This window comes from Oncorhynchus tshawytscha, unplaced genomic scaffold (genome assembly GCF_018296145.1).
Source record: "Oncorhynchus tshawytscha isolate Ot180627B unplaced genomic scaffold, Otsh_v2.0 Un_contig_14593_pilon_pilon, whole genome shotgun sequence".
NCBI classification, from domain to species: Eukaryota; Metazoa; Chordata; class Actinopteri; order Salmoniformes; family Salmonidae; genus Oncorhynchus; species Oncorhynchus tshawytscha.
This window is the reverse complement of record NW_024609271.1, coordinates 85,480-108,864: the sequence shown is the minus strand read 5'-3', so window position 1 is coordinate 108,864 and position 23,385 is coordinate 85,480. Positions and strand designations below refer to the sequence as shown.

General features: G+C 45.2%; 1 protein-coding gene across 1 annotated transcript; it reads right to left on the bottom strand.

Moving 5' to 3' along the window:
• Positions 1-825: 825 nt before the first annotated feature.
• On the bottom strand, positions 826-23,059 carry papolg (poly(A) polymerase gamma). Its single transcript, XM_042314726.1, has 24 exons — positions 22,903-23,059; positions 21,678-21,845; positions 21,137-21,203; positions 20,907-20,988; positions 20,691-20,800; positions 20,333-20,386; positions 19,604-19,715; positions 17,933-18,022; positions 15,611-15,749; positions 14,882-14,954; positions 14,586-14,706; positions 13,872-13,956; positions 13,715-13,768; positions 9,830-9,949; positions 8,953-9,062; positions 8,313-8,434; positions 7,825-7,991; positions 6,469-6,587; positions 6,022-6,203; positions 5,740-5,817; positions 5,381-5,569; positions 4,110-4,193; positions 3,916-3,975; positions 826-3,744 (listed from the first exon to the last, which is right to left on the bottom strand). Exons 1-24 carry the CDS (start codon positions 22,917-22,919, stop codon positions 3,637-3,639), a joined length of 2,511 nt encoding a protein of 836 aa, XP_042170660.1. The 5' UTR covers positions 22,920-23,059; the 3' UTR covers positions 826-3,636.
• Positions 23,060-23,385: the final 326 nt, after the last annotated feature.

Below are 23,385 nucleotides of genomic sequence, written 5' to 3'. Positions count from 1 at the left end.
TCATCTAAAACCAGTCCAGTCCCATTACAAAACCAGTTCCCATTTCAACATTCAAAAACCAGTCCAGTCCATTATATTCATCTAAAACCAGTCCAGTCCCATTTCAACATTCATCTAAAACCAGTCCAGTCCCATTATATTCATCTAAAACCAGTCCAGTCCCATTACAACATTCATCTAAAACCAGTCCAGTCCCATTACAAAAACCAGTTCATCTAAAACCAGTCCAGCTCCATTACTAAAACCAGTCCAGTCCCATTTCTAAAAACCAGTCCAGTCCCATTAAAACCAGTCCAGTCAACATTCATCTAAAACCAGTCCAGTCCCATTACAACATTCATCTAAAACCAGTCCAGTCCCATTACAACATTCATCTAAAACCAGTCCAGTTCCATTACAACATTCATCTAAAACCAGTCCAGTTCCATTACAACATTCATCTAAAACCAGTCCAGTCCCATTACAACATTCCGTGCGTCTGGACCCCACCGAAAACCTTAAGAGTGTCAGGGTGATGTTAGTGGTGCCTAATTCATTGATTCTTATTAGAAGCCTGTATGATAATAAACATAGGTCCATTATGTAGTTGTGAATCATTTCAGTTTCAGATAGAAATGTGAGTTATAGACCTGTCATTCCCATTTAAAGACAATCTGGTAAGCGGTAGATCCGTTCTGTGCATTTTACTTTCAGCTTCAAAAAGCTGAAAATACAAAGTTTTAGGTTATTGGAAAGATATTTCACAACAGTTTAGGTGATACAATGATTCTCTAGAGTCTACAGAGAACAGAGTCAATGAGATGACAAAACAAGACAAAGGAGAGCTAGGGGTTTTATGGATTTAATGGTCTCTTTTAAAGGTGATAGACAATACATACAAAAATACATTTTCCAATACAACTTGTTGCCCTACAAAAAAAAAAACTGATAAATGACCTGTTAATTGTTTCTCAAAAAGCACAGAGAAAGTTGTTGGAAAACAGAGTGGTGTAAAAGTCATTGAGAGCCTTCAGCTGTCAGAACAGATCATACAAATACACACAAAGCAATAAGAAAACAAATGAATATGAAGAGAATACGCCTGTTATAATACATAGGGTGGAGTCCCAAATGACACCCTATTCCCTATTTAGTGCACTACTCTTGACCAGAGCCCCATGTAGGGAATAGGGTGCCATTTGGGATGCAAGCAGATGCTTTCTGTACACCAAACCAGGGTAGAATGGAGAGAGAGAGAGAGATCACTGTTTAACGGAGAGCAGAGCTTGTACTCAAAAGGGCCTCAGAGCACCACAGTTGGTTTTGACGTTTAAATCCGATAAGCTGTGTGGTTCAAGCCCTGAATGCTGATTGGCTGACATCCATGGTATATCAGACCGTATACCACGGGTATGACAAAACATTTATTTTTTACTGTTGTAATTACGTTGATAATCAGTTTATAATAGCAATAAAGCACCTCGGGGGTTTGTGGTATATGGACAATATACCACAGCTAAGGGCTGTATCCAGGAACTCCGCGTTGCGCATAACAGCCCATGGCCGCAGAATATTGGCCGTATACCACACAATCGTGCCTGATTGCTTAAAAACGAACAACATTATATAGACAAGAGGGACCTGATCCTAAAATCAGCACTCGTACTCAGAAATTTTGTGAGTATGAGTCCTGAAATTTGATTTGAGAGGTCAACTCCTCGACTAGACCGCATCTGAAATTGCACCCTATTCCCTAGAGGGCAGAATAGGGTGCTTTTTGGGACTCAGCCCAGGATGACCCCAGGAGACGCCATGTTTAAGAACCTCCACGGGAGGTGCAGAGGATCAACACCCCACACTGAGGGAATTACAACACACACACACACTAACATCCTCACACACACACTAACATCCTCACACACACACATCCTCAACATCCTCACACACACACATCCTCACACACACACTCATCCTCACACACACTAACATCCTCACACACACTAACATCCTCACACACACACACACACCACACACCACACACCAGCAAAAGCTTGAAACCCTTTCTGTAACACAAATCCAGCTGTGAACCACTTCACAACCATGACCCTGCTAGCGCAACACAACCATCCAGTCCCTCATGTTTAGTACATTCCCTGGGTTCTAGAGCTGCCTGGGGAACAGTAGCTTACCGCATGCAGGGTTGTGTTCCAACCCTACTATAAAACACCTGATTCTACTAATGATCTGCCCCTCAGGACCCTGGTTGGCTGTATCAGGTGTGTGAATCTAGTGCAGGGCTGGAGCAAAAGCCTACAATACCCAGTAGATCTCCAGGAGAGTTGGTTCTCTATTCTAGTGGGTGTCAAAGCTTGAGAGAGAGAACATACAGGACGCCCTTTAACGAAGAGGGAGGACATACACAGGAGGCCCTGTAAACCAACCTAGAGGGAGGGATAGCGTACACAGGAGGTCCTGTTAACCAACCTAGAGGGGGCGGGGGGGCATACACAGGAGGTCCTGTTAACCAAGAGGAAGGGATATACACAGGAGGTCCTGTTAACCAAGAGGAAGGGATATACACAGGAGGTCCTGTTAACCAAGAGGAAGGGATATACACAGGAGGTCCTGTTAACCAAGAGGAAGGGATGTACACAGGAGGCCCTGTAAACCAACCTAGAGGGAAGGGGAGCATACACAGGAGGTCCTGTTAACCAAGAGGAAGGGATATACACAGGAGGTCCTGTTAACCAACCTAGTAGAGAGAGAGAGAGAGCGAGAGAGAGAGACATACACAGGAGGTCCTGTTAACCAACCCAGAGGGGGGCATACACAGGAGGTCCTGTTAACCAACCTAGAGGGGGGGCATACACAGGAGGTCCTGTTAACCTAGAGGGGGAATATACAGGAAGAAAAAAAAAGGGAGGTACCATCTGAACTTATCCAAAAGGAATGCTCATTTCTGTTGCAAAACATTTTCATATGTTGGGCCCAAATGAACACAACCCAAGTTGCTGAGTCTACTGGGTGGGAAGGCTGAGATTGGCTATCAAGGTCACGTTGTAATGTGGTTGACAAACAGTGTGGGGGGGGACAATACATTTTTTAAACATTTTTTTTAATTTTTAATTTTAGATCATAAAAGTATAACAGCTGTATGGATTAGACTAAACGTCTGTGATTCTTTTTTTCTATTTTTTTTTAAAGACGAGCTATGTACAATAAACTACACCTACTGTAGAACTTCTCCATTTGTCAAAACATCAGGATGGTACAGACAGGTGTAGTAGCAAGCATCGACACGTTAAGGCCATTTAAAACTACACACAGTAAAGGAAGAGGGGGGGGGGAATTTACACAAAATAAATAAATAAATCCAACTCTTCTCCAACCCAATCTTAAATCAGCATTTTAATTTCTGCTTCAGGCTCAACTGGGAAGGACCATAGAAACAGAGATGACATTTTTTGGGGGGGAACAAGGGACTGTCGTTGCACATCGTCCAGTGACAGGGTGGGGTGAGCGGGAGAGTTAAAAGTCGGCTTCCTCACTAGGTTTTACCACAGTAGTCTTGATTTGGGATCAGGTCTGGAGCTAGTCAGTGTTGTAGGTCCTGGCCTCGTGAAGAAAGGGGTTTGGGGAGGGGGGCGTTACCTGGGGTTACCTGTGCCTGTTGAGGGCTAGTCTGATGGAGTTCTTAACCACCCGCTGGTGGTTACTGCTGGGGAGGGGAGAGGTCACGTCTGGCAGCTCCATACTGGGAAGTCTCTGGAGAATGGACACACACACACACACACACACACACACACACACACACGAGACAGACACAGAAGCAGACACATGCATGAACACAGACACGCATATTATAAGATTTCAAAATCAACTATTAATTTGAAGACTGCTTTCATGCATTCTAGCTAATAAAAATCAATAAAGTACCTGTGTTCTTGATGTGTCGATAGTTGGAATAGGCATAGCCTTTACCCCTCCAAGACTTTCCTGGTAAGAGAAACAAAACAAAAAAATTAATGAAATGCAATCGACTGATATAAAATAACTGAATAATGTGAGGTGTGTATTTCCAGAGTACAGTTGGTGTTTGGAGTGCAGTAGGTTGACAGGAGAGTACTCACAACGTTCACTCCGTCCCCTTGCTCCTGGCCGTCGCTAGACAAAGGGAACGGCTCCTTGTGTCCGGTGACGACACTGCATTCCAGCTGGAGAGAGGGGGAGAGAAAGTGAGAGACTGACAACATCATGACCTCATTAACCTGTGCAAAAACGTTTTCCCTCAATTTTTTTATATTTATACAGCTCCAGTGAGACAATCGTGAAAAGGGTGATTAATAAGTGCATCGACGACGTCGCCCCCACAGTGACCGTACGTACATATCCCAACCAGAAACAGTGGATTACAGGCAACATCCACACGGAAGACTAGAGCTGCCGCTTTCAATGAGTGGGACACTAATCCGGAAGCTGACAGGAAATCCCGTTATGACCGCCGACAAGCCATTAAACAGGCAAAGCGGCAATACAGGACTAAGATTGAATCCCACTACGCTGGCTCTGACGCTCGGCGGATGTGGCAGGGCTTGCAAACAATCACGAATTACTAAGGGAAAGCCAGCCGCAAGCTGCCCAGCAACGTGAGCTTACCAGAGCAGCTAAATGCCGTATGCTCGCTTCCAAGGCAAGCAACACTGAGCCATGCACGAGAGAACCTTGACTCGGCCCACACGCTGGACTCGGCTACTGTCTATTATCTATCCTGTTGCCTAGTCACTTTACCTCTTCCTATACGTACATAGCCACTTCCTGTATACACATAGCCCTGTTATTACCCGCCACTTCCTGTATACACATAGCCCTGTTATTACCCGCCACTTCCTGTATACACATAGCCCTGTTATTACCCGCTACTTCCTGTATATAGCCCTGTTATTACCCGCTACTTCCTGTATATAGCCCTGTTATTACCCGCTACTTCCTGTATATAGCCCTGTTATTACCCGCTACTTCCTGTATATAGCCCTGTTATTACCCGCTACTTCCTGTATATAGCCCTGTTATTACCCGCTACTTCCTGTATATAGCCCTGTTATTACCCGCTACTTCCTGTATATAGCCCTGTTATTACCCGCTACTTCCTGTATATAGCCCTGTTATTACCCGCTACTTCCTGTATATAGCCCTGTTATTACCCGCTACTTCCTGTATATAGCCCTGTCTGTATATATATCCATGTTATTTTTACTCATTGTTATCCACTTTGTATTTATTCCTCATGTGACTATATTTGATCTTTATGTCTGCATTGTTGGAAAATAAGGCATAAGAAAGCATTTGGCAGGATTTAGTCTGGATGTGACATGTCCATCCAGGGACCACTCCCTCTCCTCACCAGATCTGCAGGGTCTCGTATCCTCTTGGGGGGTCCGTCCTGTGTGGGGGAGTGAGGTCTCTTGGCTGCAGCGGTGGCTCCGTTCTGGTTCTGCTCTGTCGGGCTGGATGTATCTCTAGAGGAGCCCAGGCAGGGTACAACGCTCCTGCCTACTACTGTAGGAATGGTGCTGCCTGCTGAAGGACTCACCTGGGGGTGAAAAGCCTAATGAGTGACTGAACATTCAAGTTGTGTCCTGTGTCCAAATCACAAAGTGGAATTCAAACCAACAAAGGACATTTTGTCTTTTTTAAAAATGGGATGTCGTGTGTATTTGTTGGATCCCGTTAACGGGGGGGGGGTAAAACAGGGGTTCTCACCACTTGGACTCCGTCCCCTTGCTCCCTGCCGTCGCCAGACGGAGGGAACGGCTCCTTGAAGGTCAAGACATCAGCCAGCTGTACACAAAGGACAGAGACGATAAGAGTGTGTGCACCATGACCGGTGCACATCGTTTCTGTTCAAACTGACAGGAGTCATTGTTTTCTACGGGAGCTCTAGCAAACCTGCAATACGTCTCCATGGTTCTGTTGAGTAATCTAGATGTAACCGGTGTTCTGGGGAGTCGGGGGAATTCATTTTACAATACAAATTCAACTCACCGGCTCTGCGCTGTCTTTCAGCCTCTTGGACTGATCCTCCAGCGTAGGGGAGTGGAGTCTCTTGGAGCCGTTCTGGTTCTGCTCTGTAGTGCTGGTACTGCCAGGGAGAGAGACCACGCTCCTACCCACTACTGTAGGAATGGTGCTACCGACTGGGCCCGTTGGGGCAGAGGGCTTGGACTCTAGAGGGAGAGAGGAGGAAAGAGGAGGTTAGGAGAAAGAGAAGGCAAGGGAGAAAGAGACAGAAAGGAGTGAGAAATGAGGGGAAAAAAAGAGCGAGGGGGGAGAGAGGGAGTGAGAGAAAGGTTAATAACCCAATCAGTCTCCCTTCTCAATCAACCACATTTCAACACTCCTTTAGTGTCATTTTTCACAGCCGTGACTTTCAATAACACTAGTATGTAGACCGTGTATATCTGAGAGGAGAGACGAACGCTGGACACTCACTTGATCCAATGACGGGGATGGACAACCCCTTCTCCTGATCAGCCCTGGGTGGAGAGACGTCTGGCACCGAGGAGCTGTTCTCCACAAACAGAGAGGCTGGCAGCTTGGGGGGTGTCAAACTGCACAGGACAGAACAACAAGATGATTGGCTGGCAGCTTGGGGGGTGTCAAACTGCACAGGACAGAACAACAAGATGATTGGCTGGCAGCTTGGGGGACAGAACAAGATGATTGGCTGGCAGCTTGGGGGTGTCAAACTGTCAAACTGCACAGGACAGAACAATAAGATGATTGGCTGGCAGCTTGGGGGTGTCAAACTGCACAGGACAGAACAACAAGATGATTGGCTGGCAGCTTGGGGGTGTCAAACTGCACAGGACAGAACAACAAGATGATTGGCTGGCAGCTTGGGGGTGTCAAACTGCACAGGACAGAACAATAAGATGATTGGCTGGCAGCTTGGGGGTGTCAAACTGCACAGGACAGAACAACAAGATGATTGGCTGGCAGCTTGGGGGTGTCAAACTGCACGGGACAGAACAACAAGATGATTGGCTGGCAGCTTGGGGGTGTCAAACTGCACGGGACAGAACAACAAGATGATTGGCTGGCAGCTTGGGGGTGTCAAACTGCACAAACTGCTGGCAGGACAGAACAGAACAAGATGATTGGCTGGCAGCTTGGGGGGGTGTCAAACTGCACGGGACAGAACAAGATGATTGGCTGGCAGCTTGGGGGGTGTCAAAATGCACAGGACAGAACAACAAGATGATTGCGCTATTAAGTTAAACATGTTATGATGACCTGATACAAGGAACATGAAGTAATAAAAATACACATTTAATTTATTTTGTCAATTGTGGAAAGAAAATGTATACATCTGTATCTGGGAATAATACATTTTTCAGGAAACAAAATCCTAAAACTTCTAGTGTCAAACGGTACCATGTTATGTTGAGTAGTGATGAGGTACAAGCATAAACTACATGTGACCGATCTTCTGCTGTAGCCTTGAACATATTATAAACATGGGTGGCTCGGGTCCTGAATGCTGATTGGCTGACAGCTGTGGTATATCTGACCGTATACCACGGGTATGACAAAACATGTCTTTTTACTGCTGTAATTACATTGGTAACCAGTTTATAATAGCAATAAGGCACCTTGGGGGTTTGTGGTATATGGCCAATATACCACGGTTAAGGGCTGTATCCAGGCACTCCACTTTGCATCGTGCTTATTAAGAACAGCCATTAGCCGTGGTATATTGGCCATATAGCACACCCCCTCGTGCCTTATCGCTTAATTATACAAGTCTCCCTGGTTCTCCCACCGTTCTACGTGAGGAGTACCCACCTGTCGTCTGTGTCTGAGGCAGCCGGCCTGGACGGCTTGCAGACGGAGGTGGGAGAGCTGAAGGGAGTCCCGGAGTCAGTGTCTCTGGAACTGTCCAGCTGACTGCCGTCGAGAGAGGACCGCTTGGAACTCCCGCCGTTGGAGTTCCGGTTCAGCTCCACTATGCTCTGTAGGGAGGGCAGTGGGGAAAGATGGGTGTGGAGAGGGGGAAGCCAGAGGGACAAGGAGAGAACTTAAATACAAAGCCAATCACGATGGTGGTGATTTGTTCAAATGAATTTCTTTAAATAAATATATATCTCTAAACTACACATTGGCTTTTCTCAATGTAGCTTCCCTCAATATCCCCTCTCCTGGCCCCCTTTTCAAAACGCATTGAGAACAAGGGCCGAGGGGAGGGCCCTTGAAATAGGGTTGAGAAGGAGACAAGGAATGGCAGAAAAGGAATGGAGCCTAGAGCCTCTGCCTGAAGAGAGCATCCATCCTACCCTCTTCTTCCTCTGCACCAGCTCAACAGGAAGGTACTGGTGGAGCTGCTTCTTCTTCACGTGTGTCGCTTCGATCTTCATCCCATCCTTCAGCATGTTGATGTTGTTGGCCTGCCTGTAAACTGCAGAAAGGGGTCATGGGGTCATTTAGAGCTCTCTCTACCAGCATAGACTGATGTAAAAGGGATAGTTGACTCAAATGATTAAATTACACATGAGTTTCCTTAGCACATAAGCAGTTCTACGGACACAATTTGACAACAGTCCATGCTTTGGTTTAGTGTCCCTGGCACTGTTAATCACATGCTCACGTTTTAACATTTGTGGCATAAATCCCATTCAAGTCATGGGACCGCTATTAGCATTTTTCATATTCAAATCATCCAAAAGTATTTAGAATTGACTGTGAAGCTCAACGAAAAACACTTATATGATTTGAACATGACGCGCCAAAAATGCTAATATCAGCCCCATGACGTGAATGGGATTTGTGCCACAAATGCTAAAAGGTGAGCATGTGGAAACCGTGCCGGGGAAACCAAAGCATGGACTGTTGTCAGCAGTCTGTTACAGCCGAAGGAAACCAATAGGTCCTTTGGTAATTTGGGTGAACTAACCGTGTGAGTGTGTGTGGTATTACCTGTATCTGTGAAGGACTGGATGTCGTAGGTCAGGTCGATGTTGACGCTCTCTGCGTTCTCCACTTTCTTAAAGATGATTCCAATGAACCACATGGAGACAAACTCGTTCCTGTTGGAAGACAACACAAATATCAGCTGGGTAATATGGAGATAAACTGGTTCCTGTTGGAAGACCCACCACTAACATCAGCTGGGTATATTTGTCTGACATTTACCAAACATCTAAAAATGCTTCAATCTGATCATTCAAGACAGACAAGAACAAATCGTCTCCATGTGCTCCCTGGTGGTAGCTTGGGTCAGTTCGCCCTGTGGGGTGTCTCACTAAAAAACAAACACCCTTGCCTGCTTTGCACTAGCACTTCTCCGACTAGCACAGACTTTGCTTGTCGCTACTTTGAGGAAAAACGTAATTACTATGACTAAGATGTGGTTGTCTCACCTAGCTACCTTAAGATCGATCCAATAACTAAGTCGCTATGGATAAGTGTTTGCTAAATTACTAAAAATGCATACGTAAAAATGCTAACTAGCGTTAGCGTAACGAAGCAGATCCCCATAGCCTTCCAGTCATTGTGCTATTCTAGTTAGCAATTGCGCTAGCGCTAATTTGCAACTTCCTTCAAACTGCACGCAAAATGATATTCACGAGTTCATCTGACTCTGCGTCAGTAGATAAAGGGCCTCAGTGCCAAAACCTCAAAGTATTCCATTAAGTGAAATATCCACCTACGCAGGGTACAAGGCCATGCAATATAAACTCGCTCAGTGGAAAAAGGTTTTTAAAAAAAGGTTTCCGTCTTGTACCCTAATGAACACAACCCCAATATTTCTGGTGCCTTCAAAGTTCAAAGGTTGTGGAGTCTAAAGACTCACTCGCTACAGCTCTCCTTGTTCCCGGGGAAGGATGTGGGGTTGACGTGTGCCAGGGTGATGTACTCATTCCTCTCCAGGTTCCCCACCAGGACACGGATCTTAGACTCCACCAGACCAATCCTAGAGGGAGAGGAACAGACAGGAGGTTCATAACATTACTGGGGGTCAGAGACATATCTTTAGATTTGGGCCACCTTTTAGAATGGACGCATTGTTAGCGCCTTTGAGCATTCCATGTATCCAGTCACGACGAGAACTTGGAATATTGTACAAAAGCACTGTTTATGTTTCTGAAAATGCAAAGCTCTTTGAGACTTACCCAGAAAGACCCACAGCTGTAAATAGCAACCAGAGGTGATTCTAACATATTGACACAGGGGTGCAAATACATAGTGGTGTGAAAAAAGCATTTGCTCTCTTTCTGATTCACTCTATTTTTCTATATTTGTGAGACTGAATCTTATAAGATCTTCAACCAAAACATAATATTATATAAAAAGGGAACCTTAGTTTACAAATAACCCCCCAAAATATACTTATTTAATAAATAACAATTGTGCAATGCAAATCACCGGTGTAAAAAGTAATTGCCCCTTACAATGACAGCAACCAAATGTTTCCTGTAGTTGTTGATCAGTATCTTACATCGCTGTGGAGGAATTTTGGCCAACTCTTCCATGCAGAACTGCTTTAACTCAGCAACATTTGTGGGTTTTCAAGCCTGAACTGCTCGTTTCAAGTCCTGCCACAACATCTCAATTGGGATTAGATCTGGACTTTGACTAGGCCATTCCAAAACCTCAAATTTGATTCTTTTTTAGCCCTTTTCATGTAGTCTTGATTGTGTGTTTTGGATCATTGCATAAACCAGATGTGCTCCAGCTCACAGACGGATGGCCTGATATTCTCCTGTAGAATTCTCTGATACAGAGCAGAATTCATGGTTCCTTTTGTTAAAGCAAGTCGTCCAGGTCCTGAGGCAGCAAAGTATGCCCAAACCATCACACTACCACCACCATGCTGACCCCAAACCATCACACTACCACCACCATGCTGACCCCAAACCATCACACTACCACCACCATGCTGACCCCAAACCATCACACTACCACCACCATGCTGACCCCAAACCATCACACTACCACCACCATGCTGACCCCAAACCATCACACTACCACCACCATGCTGACCCCAAACCATCACACTACCACCACCATGCTGACCCCAAACCATCACACTACCACCACCATGCTGACCCCAAACCATCACACTACCACCACCATGCTGACCCCAAACCATCACACTACCACCACCATGCTGACCCCAAACCATCACACTACCACCACCATGCTGACCCCAAACCATCACACTACCACCACCATGCTGACCCCAAACCAAACCATCACACTACCACCACCATGCTGACCCCAAACCATCACACTACCACCACCATGCTGACCCCAAACCATCACACTACCACCACCATGCTGACCCCAAACCATCACACTACCACCACCATGCTGACCCCAAACCATCACACACTACCACCACCATGCTGACCCCAAACCATCACACTACCACCACCATGCTGACCCCAAACCATCACACTACCACCACCATGCTGACCCCAAACCACCACACTACCACCACCATGCTGACCCCAAACCATCACACTACCACACTACCACCACCATGCTGACCCCAAACCATCACACTACCACCACCATGCTGACCCCAAACCATCACACTACCACCACCATGCTGACCCCAAACCACCACACTACCAAACCATGCTGACCCCAAACCACCACACTACCACCACCATGCTGACCCCAAACCACCACACTACCACCACCATGCTGACCCCAAACCATCACACTACCACCACCATGCTGACCCCAAACCATCACCCATGCTGACCCCAAACCACCACCACCACCATGCTGACCCCAAACCATCACACTGACCACCACCATGCTGACCCCAAACCATCCATACCACCACCATGCTGACCCCAAACCATCCACCACCATGCTGACCCCAAACCATTATGCTGACCCCAAACCATCACACTACCACCACCATGCTGACCCCAAACCATCACACTACCACCACCATGCTGACCCCAAACCATCACACTACCACCACCATGCTGACCCCAAACCATCACACTACCACCACCATGCTGACCCCAAACCATCACACTACCACCACCATGCTGACCCCAAACCATCACACCACCACCATGCTGACCCCAACCATCACACTACCACCACCATGCTGACCCCAAACCATCACACTACCACCACCATGCTGACCCCAAACCATCACACTACCACCACCATGCTGACCCCAAACCATCACACTACCACCACCATGCTGACCCCAAACCATCACACTACCACCACCATGCTGACCCCAAACCATCACACTACCACCACCATGCTGACCCCAAACCATCACACTACCACCACCATGCTGACCCCAAACCATCACACTACCACCACCATGCTGACCCCAAACCATCACACTACCACCACCATGCTGACCCCAAACCATCACACTACCACCACCATGCTGACCCCAAACCACCACACTCACCACCATGCTGACCCCAAACCACCACACTACCACCACCATGCTGACCCCAAACCACCACACTACCACCACCATGCTGACCCCAAACCATCACACTACCACCACCATGCTGACCCCAAACCATCACACTACCACCACCATGCTGACCCCAAACCATCACACTACCACCACCATGCTGACCCCAAACCATCACACTACCACCACCATGCTGACCCCAAACCATCACACTACCACCACCATGCTGACCCCAAACCATCACACTACCACCACCATGCTGACCCCAAACCATCACACTACCACCACCATGCTGACCCCAAACCATCACACTACCACCACCATGCTGACCCCAAACCATCACACTACCACCACCATGCTGACCCCAAACCATCACACTACCACCACCATGCTGACCCCAAACCATCACACTACCACCACCATGCTGACCCCAAACCACCACACTACCACCACCATGCTGACCCCAAACCACCACCACCATGCTGACCCCAAACCACCACCACCATGCTGACCCCAAACCATCACACTACCACCACCATGCTGACCCCAAACCATCACACTACCACCACCATGCTGACCCCAAACCACCACCATGCTGACCCCAAACCACCACAACGTTTGATCATTGGTATGGGGTGCTTACTGTGGAATGCAGGGTTTGGTTTTCACCAGACATAATAGAACCCATCTCATCCAGCAAGTTGACTCAAGTTTGGCAAAAAAAAACACCTGGAAGCACCTGGATGATCATCAAGACTCTAGGAAGAATGTTCTATGGACAGGTGAGTCAAAAGTATAACGTTTTTGGACCACATGGGTCACATTATGCCTGGCAAAAAACAAACACTGGAAACAAACAAAAAACAATTTAATTCGTCTACCTCCTCATGCCTTTTGCGCACAATGTATATAGACTTTGTTTTCTACTGTGTTATTGACTTGTTAATTGTTTACTCCATGTGTAACTCTGTTGTCTGTTCACACTGCTATGATTCATCTTGGCCAGGTCGCAGTTGTAAATGAGAACTTGTTCTCAACTAGCCTACCTGGTTAAATAAAGGCCCAATGCCTTCCATCTTTGAGGACAAGTATTTCCATTGTCAGAGCAGTCGCTCGACCATCTCGTCAATATAATAGAAAAGCGTTGCTTTTACCCGTTTGACTCGTTTGCCTGGGGGTAAAATGCCTGGGGTTAAAATGCCTGGGGGTAAAATGCAGATATTTTGTAGGACCTTAGGAGGGCCACATTCCCGTGTAAAACAAAACACTTACCATTCTAATTGGTTTTCTTCTGTGGATGCACTGGCAGTCAGAACAATATAATGCCTGTTAAAGACAAAAACACATTGGCATGCAAATAAACACCAACTATTTCAACATTCATAACCAATTAAAGTTTTAAACATAAAAAAAATATATAAATACATACTTGTACTTCAGGAAGAAGTTGGGTGGCTGGAACAGTTTGGACCAGTCGGTTTTCCCCTGAAGGATGTCATCTGTAACACTGAGACCTGTTGGTCAACAGAATGTGGGATGCAACGATTAACTTCCTTCCGGTTGCGCAGATTCCCCTCCCTCACTGATCATTTGGACAAATCAGGACTTCACATCTTCTGGATTTCAGAAGTGGAAAGGACTTTTGGCCATTGCTTTCCTGAGAGTCTCTGTTTAGGGGAGGGGGGGGGGATTCTCTAGGCTGGTTAGGGTCTCCTCTCATACAGATACCCCCAGAACATAATCAAACATCTGACACAATTACACAAGATTCTACTTCTACTTTTCCCAGATGAGACATTTAGAATGAACACCACTATGTTCTATCAACAGAGTCATACAGGACCACTATACAGAATTAGCACAAAGCCTTCCTCACTGCACGGTGTAATGATAGGATGTTAAAGAAAGCATTTTGAGATGAATCCTGCTACAAATATAGAGAGAAATATTGATTTATTGTTTTGGCCATTTAGCCGACACATTTATCCAAAGCGACTCGCAGTCACATCTGCCTACATATTTATGTATTGGTGGCCTGAACCAGGATCAGTTGTGCCTTTTAGCTCATAATGAACACAATAATATGGACAGAGGGATGGTGGGGGGGGGGGACCTGATCCTAGATCAGGAGTTAGGTACCCACCGTATTTGAACTCCTCGCTCATGATGGTGCGTGTGGAAGAGGAGACGTTGTAGGTAGAGTTCTGCTGGGGGTAGGCTGGCGTGATGATGGGCATCAGGTGGTACCGGTCTGACGGATTCACCTGGAGACGGGTGGAGAGGAGAGTTGACACAGGGCAAGAGCAGCTTCATCTCCCACAGACACACACACAGCATCTTCAAAATAAGCATTTTATCAATTTGTTTGTTCATTCCATATATTTCTTGCGGAATTTGTGCAACTTGAACACACACACACACTCAACAGCAGACACCTACTCGTGGATCCCAAACAGGTAGATTCAGATTGCTGTCTTCGGGCTGTTTCAAAAGCACAGGATTTGGCCATTCCCTACAGAACAGATTGAGTGAATTGATAGCCTTTCAAAACAATGGAGATTTCAAAGCAACAATGTTTCTTTATCATAGCGGGTCATCGACTATACAGGCTACCCATATCATCACCACCCATTTAAACCGATCAGAGCCCACATCATCATCACCCCCCATTTAAACCAATCAGAGCCCACATCATCATCACCCCCCATTTAAACCAAACAGAGCCCACATCATCATCACCCCCATTTAAACCAATCAGAGCCCACATCATCATCACCCCCATTTAAACCAATCAGAGCCCACATCATCATCACCCCCCATTTAAACCAATCAGAGCCCACATCATCATCACCCATTTAAACCAATCAGAGCCCACATCATCATCACCCATTTAAACCAATCAGAGCCCACATCATCATCACCCATTTAAACCAATCAGAGCCCACATCATCATCACCCATTTAAACTAATCAGAGCCCACATCATCATCACCCATTTAAACTAATCAGGGCCCATACACACAGTGCCTCAGATTAGTGCTGATCTAGAGTCAGGTCTCCCTTATACATTGTGATTATACACTCATCCTAGATGAGTTCTCCTGCTCTGAGATGCTTTGTGAGTCCTGGATGTGGAATGTAAATTGAGGGTATGGGGCTCCTTGTGTACCATTTGGAGAAGACGAGGAAGAACTTGTGTACGAGAGTGGCGGCCACAGCGTTGGGGTAGAGCTGGCAGGTCCTGGCTACCAGCATGGCCCAGGAGACTCCACCCAGGAAGCCCAACATGTTGGAGTAGATCCCACGGCCTGGGGACAGGGAGGGGGGGGGGCACAGGGAGAATCATATATGCCATTTACCAGATGCTTTATTGCAAAGCAACTAACATTCATGTGTGCATAAAATGTGTTAACAAAATGGGTCATATTCAGTAGGTTCAAAACAGAAAAGACCAGAGAAAAGACCAGAAAAGGGGAAGTACAAAAAAAGGCTACATTTAGTTTCCCAGTCTTAAAATATATCTAGAAATGTTAGGTGTGCCTTAATGAGCACGTTGCACAGCGCCCCACAGCACGTCCCCGGCCACAGTGCCCCACAGCACGTCCCCGGCCACAGTGCCCCACAGCACGCCCCCGGTCACAGTGCCCCACAGCACGCCCCCGGTCACAGTGCCCCAGCAGCACACAGCCCCACAGCACGTGCAGTGCCCCACAGCACGCACACAGTGCCCCACAGCACGTCACACAGTGCCCCACAGCACGTCACACAGTGCCCCACAGCACGTGCCCCACAGCAGTCACACAGCCCCACAGCACGTCACACAGTGCCCCCAGCACGTCACACAGTGCCCCACAGCACTGTCTGCAGGTGGCACGTTATAATAGATGTATAGAGGGGTCCTCTGTAACCCAGCTGGTTATAATAGATGTATGCCCAGCAGCTGCCCCACAGCACGTCCTCTGTAACCCAGCTGGTTATAAGTGCCTCTGTAGACGTCAGCAGTTTATAGACACAGGGGTCCTCTGTAACCCAGCTGGTTATAATAGATGTCCTCTGTACAGCAGCTGGTTATAATAGTGCCCACAGCAGCTGGTCCTCTGTAACTGTCAGCTGGTTATAATAGATGTATAGAGCTGGTCCTCTGTAACCCAGCTGGTTATAATAGATGTATAGAGAGGTCCTCTGTAACCCAGCTGGTTATAATAGATGTATAGAGCTGGTCCTCTGTAACCCAGCTGGTTATAATAGATGTATAGAGCTGGTCCTCTGTAACCCAGCTGGTTATAATAGATGTATAGAGAGGTCCTCTGTAACCCAGCTGGTTATAATAGATTTATAGAGGGGTCCTCTGTAACCCAGCTGGTTATAATAGATGTATAGAGTGGTCCTCTGTAACTCAGCTGGTTATAATAGATGTATAGAGCTGGTCCTCTGTAACCCAGCTGGTTATAATAGATGTATGGAGAGGTCCTCTGTAACTCAGCTGGTTATAATAGATGTATAGAGCTGGTCCTCTGTAACCCAGCTGGTTATAATAGATGTATAGAGCTGGTCCTCTGTAACCCAGCTGGTTATAATAGATGTATAGAGCTGGTCCTCTGTAACCCAGCTGGTTATAATAGATGTATAGAGCTGGTCCTCTGTAACCCAGCTGGTTATAATAGATGTATAGAGGGGTCCTCTGTAACCCAGCTGGTTATAATAGATGTATAGAGGGTCCTCTGTAACTCAGCTGGTTATAATAGATTTATATAGTGACTTTCTATCAGGCCATGTAGTCACAGCTGTTTACACAGTAAGGGGGAAACTCACCTCATCCACCACCAATGTGTAGCATCCACCTCAGTGATGCACAATCACCACACATCAGCGGAGAGGTGAGGAGTGATGCACGCTCACCACACATCAGCTATCAGTGGAGAGGTGAGGAGTGATACATGCCAATTAGGAATGAGGTGGATTATTAGGTGGCCATGATGGGAATTTAGCTATGACCCCCGGGGTCAACACCCCTACTCTTACGCTAAGTGCCATGGGAGTTTTAGTGACCAGAGAGTCAGGACACCCATTTCACATCCCATCCCGAAAGATGGCACCCTACACAGGGCAACGTCCCCTTCACTGCCCTGGGATCTTCTTAGACCAGAGGGAATAGTACCCCCTATTGGCTCTCCGACACCACATCCAGCAGCTTCTGGTCTCCCACCCAGACCGACCCTGCTTAGCTTCAGAGGCAAGCCAGCAGTGGGATGCAGGGTGGTATGTGCTTGCAATGCGAGGGTAGTGTGTTCCATTCTCATGACCACCCGTATGGAAAATGTATCAACCCATTACTTTAAGCCACTTTGGATAAAAGCGTCTTGCTAAATATCATACATTACAGCCTATAATATTAAATGGTAGATATTAAATGACCTCAATATCCTAAATTATTAAAATGGTAGATATAAAATGACAAATATATGACATTCTGTTCTAGGCGCTGACTCACGTTTAGCCCACAGCTTGATGGCCCTCAGGGTTAGTCTGAAGTTCTCCTTGTTTGGTACCAAGTACAGGATCTCATCTGTCACTCTGCAGCCTGGAGGAGGAGGAGAGAGAAGAAATCACTAGTCCCAGAAAAGTCTAATTGCTCACAACAAGAGTAAAGGGAGGGATGTTAGTTCCACACTGATGTCATTCCAAAGCTGGTGCTGTAGTTGGATAACAGAGTTTAACCTGGCTACAGGTATGGTGTTATACTATAACAGAGTTTAACCTGACTACATATGGTGTACTAAGTAGTACCACGTATTACTATAACAGAGTTTAACCTGACTACCATGGTGTTATACTATGTCCTAGTACTACTAGGTATGGTGTTATACTATAACTAGAGTTTAACCTGGTACTAAGTAGTACCACGTATTACTATGTCCTAGTACTAAGTAGTACCACGTATTACTATGTCCTAGTACTAAGTAGTACCACGTATTACTATGTCCTAGTACTAAGTAGTACCACGTATTACTATGTCCTAGTACTAAGTAGTACCACGTATTACTATGTCCTAGTACTAAGTAGTACCACGTATTACTATGTCCTAGTACTAAGTAGTACCACGTATTACTATGTCCTAGTACTAAGTAGTACCACGTATTACTATGTCCTAGTACTAAGTAGTACCACGTATTACTATGTCCTAGTACTAAGTAGTACCACGTATTACTATGTCCTAGTACTAAGTAGTACCACGTATTACTATGTCCTAGTACTAAGTAGTACCACGTATTACTATGTCCTAGTACTAAGTAGTACCACGTATTACTATGTCCTAGTACTAAGTAGTACCACGTATTACTATGTCCTAGTACTAAGTAGTACCACGTATTACTATGTCCTAGTACTAAGTAGTACCACGTATTACTATGTCCTAGTACTAAGTAGTACCACGTATTACTATGTCCTAGTACTAAGTAGTACCACGTATTACTATGTCCTAGTACTAAGTAGTACCACGTATTACTATGTCCTAGTACTAAGTAGTACCATGTATTACTATGTCCTAGTACTAAGTAGTACCATGTATTACTATGTCCTAGTACTAAGTAGTACCATGTATTACTATGTCCTAGTACCATGTATTACTACATACTAGTACAGTACTATGTTCTAATTAGTACCATGTAATATTCCTATGTACAGTGCCTTCAGAAAGTATTCATGCCCTCTTAAGTGTTGTTGTTCAGTATATTACTGTTGATGGATTCTATTAAAACGTAACATGTTTCAAGATAAACTGTAGTTTGTCTCCTGTTTAGTGAATGATTACTGTGAGGATTAATGGAGTTCAGGACATGAAACTGTGTGTATGCTAATTTAGAAAGGTTGACCTAATCAGATAAGAGGAAAGCGCCACAGGAAGAGAGCATAAGCGCCACAGGAAGAGAGCATAAGCGCCACAGGAAGAGAGCATAAGCGCCACAGGAAGAGAGCAGGAAGAGAGCATAAGCGCCACAGGAAGAGAGCATAAGCGCCAGGAAGAGAGCATAAGCGGAAGAGAGCATAAGCGCCACAGGAAGAGAGCATAAGCGCCACAGGAAGAGAGCATAAGCGCCACAGGAAGAGAGCATAAGCGCCACAGGAAGAGAGCATAAGCGCCACAGGAAGAGAGCATTAGTACCATTGAGGCTGCGGATGCAGCGGATGTCCAGGTTCCTCAGGTGGGAGTCTCCTCTCAGATCCAGGTTATCTGGGATGGACTGCAGAGCCAGCCGCGCAAACAGCAGGTCAATCTGCCCAGCAACAAGACAGAGCAGGTACACTTTAATTACACTGGGCTCAAATTCAGTAGAAGTACAGATCTAGGATCAGATGGGACCACCCGCTAATTCAGTAGGACTTTTAAAAAAAGAGGGGGGGGGAATAGGCCAAACGTGATCCTAGATCAGTACTCCTATTGAAGATTTGTGAATTCTAAAATGTTGAAGTACAATACTACTTATAGTCTGTATCTACTATAGGATATTGTGATTTTGGGTGATGATTAAATAGTGATTATGTTATAATTATGTTTATGCCAATAGTATACTATAGCTACCTATGCTTTCTGTTCAAACATGCAAAAATTCACGCAATCTTGGGTCTGACGCATGGTGAGAAACGAGCTGCATCATAAACCTCTCATTTCCAGGGTCTGTTCTTAACTTCAAGACTGTGTTGAGGTTGATCTACAGCCTGACCTGGGTTCTGTTCTAGTTCAATATGAACGTAAATGTGTTGGATGTGAATGTTGAATGAATGTGTTCCCTCCATCGTTAAAGATTTGGGTTGGTGAAAATCCACTCTGTTGGTATACCCATCTCACAGAGTGTTGAAATAGACACCATTTGTACATCCAAAACCCCTTTACCTCGATGCCGTCAAACTTGAATTTGATCACAGGTACAAAGGCATCCTCCACCGCCTGAAAAAAGAAGTTCATTATGTTTAAAGCAATTTGACAAAGGTACAGCAGAACAGAGATGATAGCCATAATATACATTAAGGAAATATCTTGAGGACTGGCAATTTTAGTGGTCATGCCTTGGCCTCCAGCACATTTACAGTGTCAACATAGGTTACAATCCAGTCTACCGCCTTTTGACACAATCGCTCTTAATTTTTCCTACACTGTCATCCTCTCACACACTGTTCAATAAAATATGAGATTCCTTTATTTTCAACTATCCAAATATTATCCTGAGAATGTTTATTTTATTTAACCTCACCCGTAGGTCTTTGATCTCTTCGTGCAGTTTGAGCTTTGCAAAGAATGAGTCGAAGAAGTCTGTCCTCTCCACGTGCCGCGGCGATACACACAAGGCATCAATATCCGCCCCTGCAACGCAAACACACAAAACTTAGCTACACGTTTGACAGCACACAATAGGTGTCCCATGCAGACATGCACGTGTTCTCTTTAGGAAGTCAGGATAGGACATTACCTTTAGTGTGAACTCCAAGCCGGTAAGACCCAAAGGTGAAGATCTTTCCCCCCACATTGGTTATCGCCGATGGTGGGAGGTTCTGAGGGGAATTAATGTCAATATCACTCCGCATGTATTACACATCATTCTCCCATTGATATCATAGCAGTGTAGGAATGATTTGCTCTCTGTAAAGCAACCACCAATGCACACACAGTTCAGTCATCGTTGTTCTTCAAGGAACCTACCTTTGTTTCACTGATCTCGGCAATCCATTCCTTGACAAATGTATTCAACTTCCCAAGAACTGCGAGTCTGTGGGAAGTAGCATAATGTCAATCAATTCACCTGTCCACTACGAAACCCAGCATATCCCAAACACACATATGAAAAGAACGAAAAACCTGTAACTCTTTAACCTGGAAAACATTTAAGCAAAATAAAGGGCATCTAAATGAACAAATAGCACTCAACTTCAACCAGCGCCTGTATTCACTGAAAGTCTCAGTGCACGAGTGCAGCTGACACAGGATCAGTTTTATGTTTTAGATCTTAATGAATAAGATTATAAGGAGAGGTGGGGGGGCTGATCCTAGATCAGCAGACTTCCTCTGAGACACGTTTTGAATACGGGCGTGTAAGTAAACACATTGTTTTTTTACATAGTTGGGTTAAGTCTGACAAAGACCTCCGGGTGGAAACATTGCACAATACAAAATACAAATAAACTACGGGAGTATTGATCTGTGCAGGCATTTTTTTCTTTATTTCATGAGAACGACATCTCACCTGTGGTTGAGTTCATCCTCATCCTCAAACACCCCAAAGGGTTTCATGGCCTCGCTGAGCTTGTGTGTGTACTGATGGTCCACCTCCCTGGGGAAGGCCATGCTAATGGATGAGGTAATGCCATAGTGTTTCTGAGGCTGCTGCCCGCCATGCATACTGTTACTGTTCCTGTACAAGTCAACAGAGAGGAGGAATAGTATGTTATAGATATGATAAGATGCCCTGTTGAATTGTTCAAAGTTGTTTGCAGTCTAGCCAACTAAACCCAACAGTGAAGGAAGTTCCTGATTAAGGAAGTTCCTGTTCACCTGAGGTCAATACTTTCTTGAGCAATCTGTTTACTAGTTATCACGTAGCTACCTAAACCTTAGCAATCAATTCCTTTGCTTTGTTTCCCCAAGCCACCAAATTTACTCTATAGTGAGCTACATGCCATAAACAATATTTGCATTTGAAGAGCCATCCTATGTTTAGTGCACACACTGGATGAAAAGCAAAACACACAAAGACACAAACCGGGGACTAACTTAAAGTTACTTTGATGGTGCTTCTTTCATTTCCGATTCATTGAGCTGGTCTGGATAGATTAAGTACAAATAGGTAACTAACGAGGTCAGTATCGGTCTGCCATCCCGGCGTCAGCTGCAAATTACCTGGTATAGGTCACTACACAGACAGGGACGTTTACAACAAAATAAGCCAGCCAGCTAATGTTAGCGCTTTTGTAAGCAAGTTAGTTAGCAACAACGTTGGCTATTAAGTTGGGTAGCTAGCACACGTTAACGAAAATACATCTATATGACCATCTAGTTATAAAACAGGAACTCAAAGGCTCGAACGTTAACGTCGTTAGCTAACAAGTTAGCTAGCGCTGATTATAAACAAAATACCGTTAATCAACAATTAGCTAGATAACGTTAGTTAGCTATAATGAAATACAAAACAACGGCATATAAAAACCCATCGAGTCATCAAGCTACTTTAGAAATATATATGATGTCGGGGAGCAAGTTAGCAAAGTTAACAGATGCACCAAATAGCTAGGCCTTTGTTAGCTACGCTAACTCCCTCAGCCTCGCATTGTTGTGATGATAGCCGTTCGTTAGCAACTAGCTGGCAGTGTTAGCCTAGCTAGCTAACGTTACATATAATCGATCATATTTCTACAACACACATGTTGAAGAGTGAACAACATTACAATGTCTTAAGCATATGTGCAACTTACGCTGACATTTCTTTCATGACCCACCGATAACTTTCTCTTTTCCTTAGAACAAACTTGTAGAAAACATGTAAACTCAGCCAGCAGCAGCCCCGACCCTATTTATAACAATAGCTAGTTAGTTACACTCCAATATGGCGCTCAAGCAGTCTCTGTATCCCGACAAGCTTTGCGCAGTGAGATTCTGTCGTCATTTCCGGTCATAAATTCATTAACATCCGCAGTGGACTTTTTTGTTTTTGTGTACTGACTTTGAGTTGTCACAATAAAATGATATATGCGGTAGTTATACTCACTATCCACCATATGGGTATAGAACTTGTTAATCAATAATCCAGTGAGTTTTTGAGGGAGCATTTTGAAAAAGCCATGTAAACAAATGTGTCAAATTACATTATTTTGTTATAATAAAGTGTATGATGCCATGCTACTGCAGTTTATGAGTATGGCAGGGGACCTGGTCTTCATTAAGTTTGTGAGCATACT

Excerpts from the sequence above, each read along its gene's own strand:
- papolg (XM_042314726.1), bottom strand. Across the intron at positions 20,801-20,906 it reads GCTTGGAGTTCACACTAAAG|GGGCGGATATTGATGCCTTG; the intron begins GTAATGTCCTAT and ends TTTGCGTTGCAG. Across the intron at positions 8,435-8,952 it reads CCAGTCCTTCACAGATACAG|TTTACAGGCAGGCCAACAAC; the intron begins GTAATACCACAC and ends CCCTTTCTGCAG.